At 38.9% G+C, this 2701-nt stretch overlaps 1 protein-coding gene across 1 annotated transcript in view; it reads right to left on the bottom strand.

Annotated features, from left to right (window-relative positions):
- Positions 1–1980: 1980 nt before the first annotated feature.
- anxa5a (annexin A5a) overlaps positions 1981–2701 on the bottom strand; it is a 20833-nt gene continuing 20112 nt past the window's right edge. The window contains exon 11 of the mRNA XM_080536105.1: positions 1981–2173. Within this exon, the coding sequence (XP_080392231.1) occupies positions 2114–2173 (60 nt within the window). The 3' untranslated portion in view covers positions 1981–2113. The remainder of the gene's footprint in view (positions 2174–2701) is intronic.

The raw sequence follows: 2701 nt of genomic DNA, 5'->3' as shown, positions 1-2701 counted from the left end.
TTTTTACATTTTAAAAGCTTTGGTTAAAGATGTAAATGGGATTTTGCCATGTCCCCACTGTTGTTCATTCAACTTCAATCTAAAAAGTAACTTAACATATACATTTCCAAATAGGTTAATATTATTCAATTTTACTGAGCAATATCTATAGAATCAAATATCATTTTGATTAAAAAAATAATAATTCAATTTTGTACAAAAAATTAAGGTTCTATGTTTGTCCCTGCGGTCACTGTCCACCCTGTTGAGCTGTGTTAACATATTTCTCAATCACATCACTCTCATGAGGTGACATCACATCAGTGGAGAAAATCAAATGTGGTAAGCTGTGTGATTTTCTACCTCTTTTACCATCTGATTTTTATGTTTTTATCAAGTGAGTTTAATGTGGTTGACCATAACGTGTCCACCCTGTTAGGCCTAAATATTGAGGAGATCAATCAAATTGAATAATTTAAAAAAAAGTGTTTAGTGCAAATTAGATTCCTCATCAAGTATTCATGGTCATGCTTGGCATTATGCTAACACAGACTGGCTAAAGGCTAACTTTAACTCAAAATGTCCACCCTGTTAGTGTCCACCCTGTTAGCCCTATTCAACTAACAGAGGGTATTCTAAATAAAATACAATTTAGGTGCCTGAGCTTGACCACTATGTTTTTCAGCAAGTTAGATATGTCTGTTGCAGCCATTATGTCTGTGCTGGATGTCATTTTTACTGTTGACCACTGGGTGGCGCGGGCATAGGAGTGCACAGGTATATAGGTGAGCTCACCGGTAGGCTACAGGTGTTACTGATTGAACTGGTGAGCACACAGTCTTTGACCGTGTTGCCACATGCGAAACTTTGTAGTGTATCATGTTTTTATAATAAAGTAAACAAATGATTGTAACGTACAGAAGTCGTGGGTGTTGGTATCACGAGTCAACTAAAGTTTACAGTTCAACAGTCGCGGTGACTAAGGAGGAAACAGTCACCACAATGTCCTTTTATATAATAGAACATTAAAATATAGGTAAATCAACTATTTGTTATCAACTATATAAGTTATGAAGTCCAAATGGCACCCTATTTTTAAAATGACCCTAAGAATACCTGTGCTGACCTACAGTGCAATGGTTGATCTTGTTTATGGGACTATATTCTGTGGCGGAAGGATATATGTATTCTGAAACGATTAATGATTGTAAATACATGAATTTAATGTTACAACTGTATATTAATTTTTTATATTATGTGGTGGCTGTTGTAGAAAAGCAATTTACCATTCGAGGGCTTCGCCTCGTGCCACAATCCTGTACCAGTGGTAAATGAGTCCACAACCCCCTTCCTCTCATGGTAAATTGCTTCCATAGAGCATAGCAAGGACCGTGAAGTGATTGAATGGATTCCCTATGGATGGATTCACTGCTCTTCTGCCACCTAGTGGCGGAGTATGCACATCACGATCTGGGTCATTTCACAACAATCGAATTAACGACCTGACATAATTTATCCATGTCACAGGGACAGCTTGTACATGCTTATGGCTATCAATATCTTTTATATATTTAAATGCGTTCATGAATGGCTAATCGTGTTTCATGACTCATTGATGGCCACTCAGGATTGGATCGGTTGCTCGTATGTTATTCATGAGCAGGAGAACATAGATAGTTGACATGACGCAGGTTTAATAATTCAACAGCAACACAACAGGACTTCTGACCTGCATTGCAGACATGCCGCGTAGATCTGAGGTCATTCATGTGCACAAGAAAACAGGTCACAGTAGGAGAGATTACAATAATAACAGTACAACCATAGTTACAATATATAATAAGAATCCTTTAAAATTGCGGCAAAATACATTTGCGATAGGAAATCCATTGGAGGATTTCAGTTGACATAGTTGTTGTCTTCCAATCTGCTGGTGACTGAGAAACAGTAATACAACACATGACGCCTGTGGAGAGAAGGTAAAGGACCACACAGCCAATCACAATCAACTGTTAATTGAAGCCAATCATCAAGAGCTAATTGAAGGTCTGGTCATCTGACATGTTTGTCATACAGGTGTCATCATCACGCATCATCAGACATGTTTGTGTGACATCATCAGACAGCGCCGGGCCTAGTCCTTCCCTCCGCAGAGATAGAGCAGAGCCTTCCCATAGTCTCCCCCTGTGTCCTCCTGGCAGCCACGCAGTCAACAAACAAACAAACAAACAAACAAACAAACAGACAAACAACACACAAATAACTGTTACCACAGCAACATGAAGGCCACCAGCCTTCCTACGAGGGACTGCCACGTTCAGGGGGGTAGAAGGTAGAGATCGGAGGACGAGCTCATTTCTAACCCCCACCAGTTAGAGGTCGAGAGAGGACGCTGGCGTTGCTTGTTCGCCGCTTCTCTGCCCGAAATCTAGATATACTTGCAGTATACAGAGTAGATTGTCCTACAAAGACACTTAGATTTAGATTTAGTAATCTAAAAATTAATTAGACCCTTATACTTTCTTTTATTTTTATTTTTTAATTTGACTACTCGATCTTTTCAGTTTGTAAAGGGTCTTTGAGTGTCTAGAAAAGCGCTATATAAGTCTAATGTATTATTATTATTATTACTATTATTATTATTATTATTTTACCACGGAAATGTGAAGGCCACCCGCCTGTGGGTTAGTGACACTCCTACGAGGGATTGCCACGTTCAGGG

Source organism: Nansenia antarctica, assembly GCF_963989245.1.
Source record: "Nansenia antarctica genome assembly, chromosome: 7".
NCBI classification, from domain to species: Eukaryota; Metazoa; Chordata; class Actinopteri; order Argentiniformes; family Microstomatidae; genus Nansenia; species Nansenia antarctica.
This window is presented reverse-complemented; position numbering and strand designations above follow the sequence as displayed.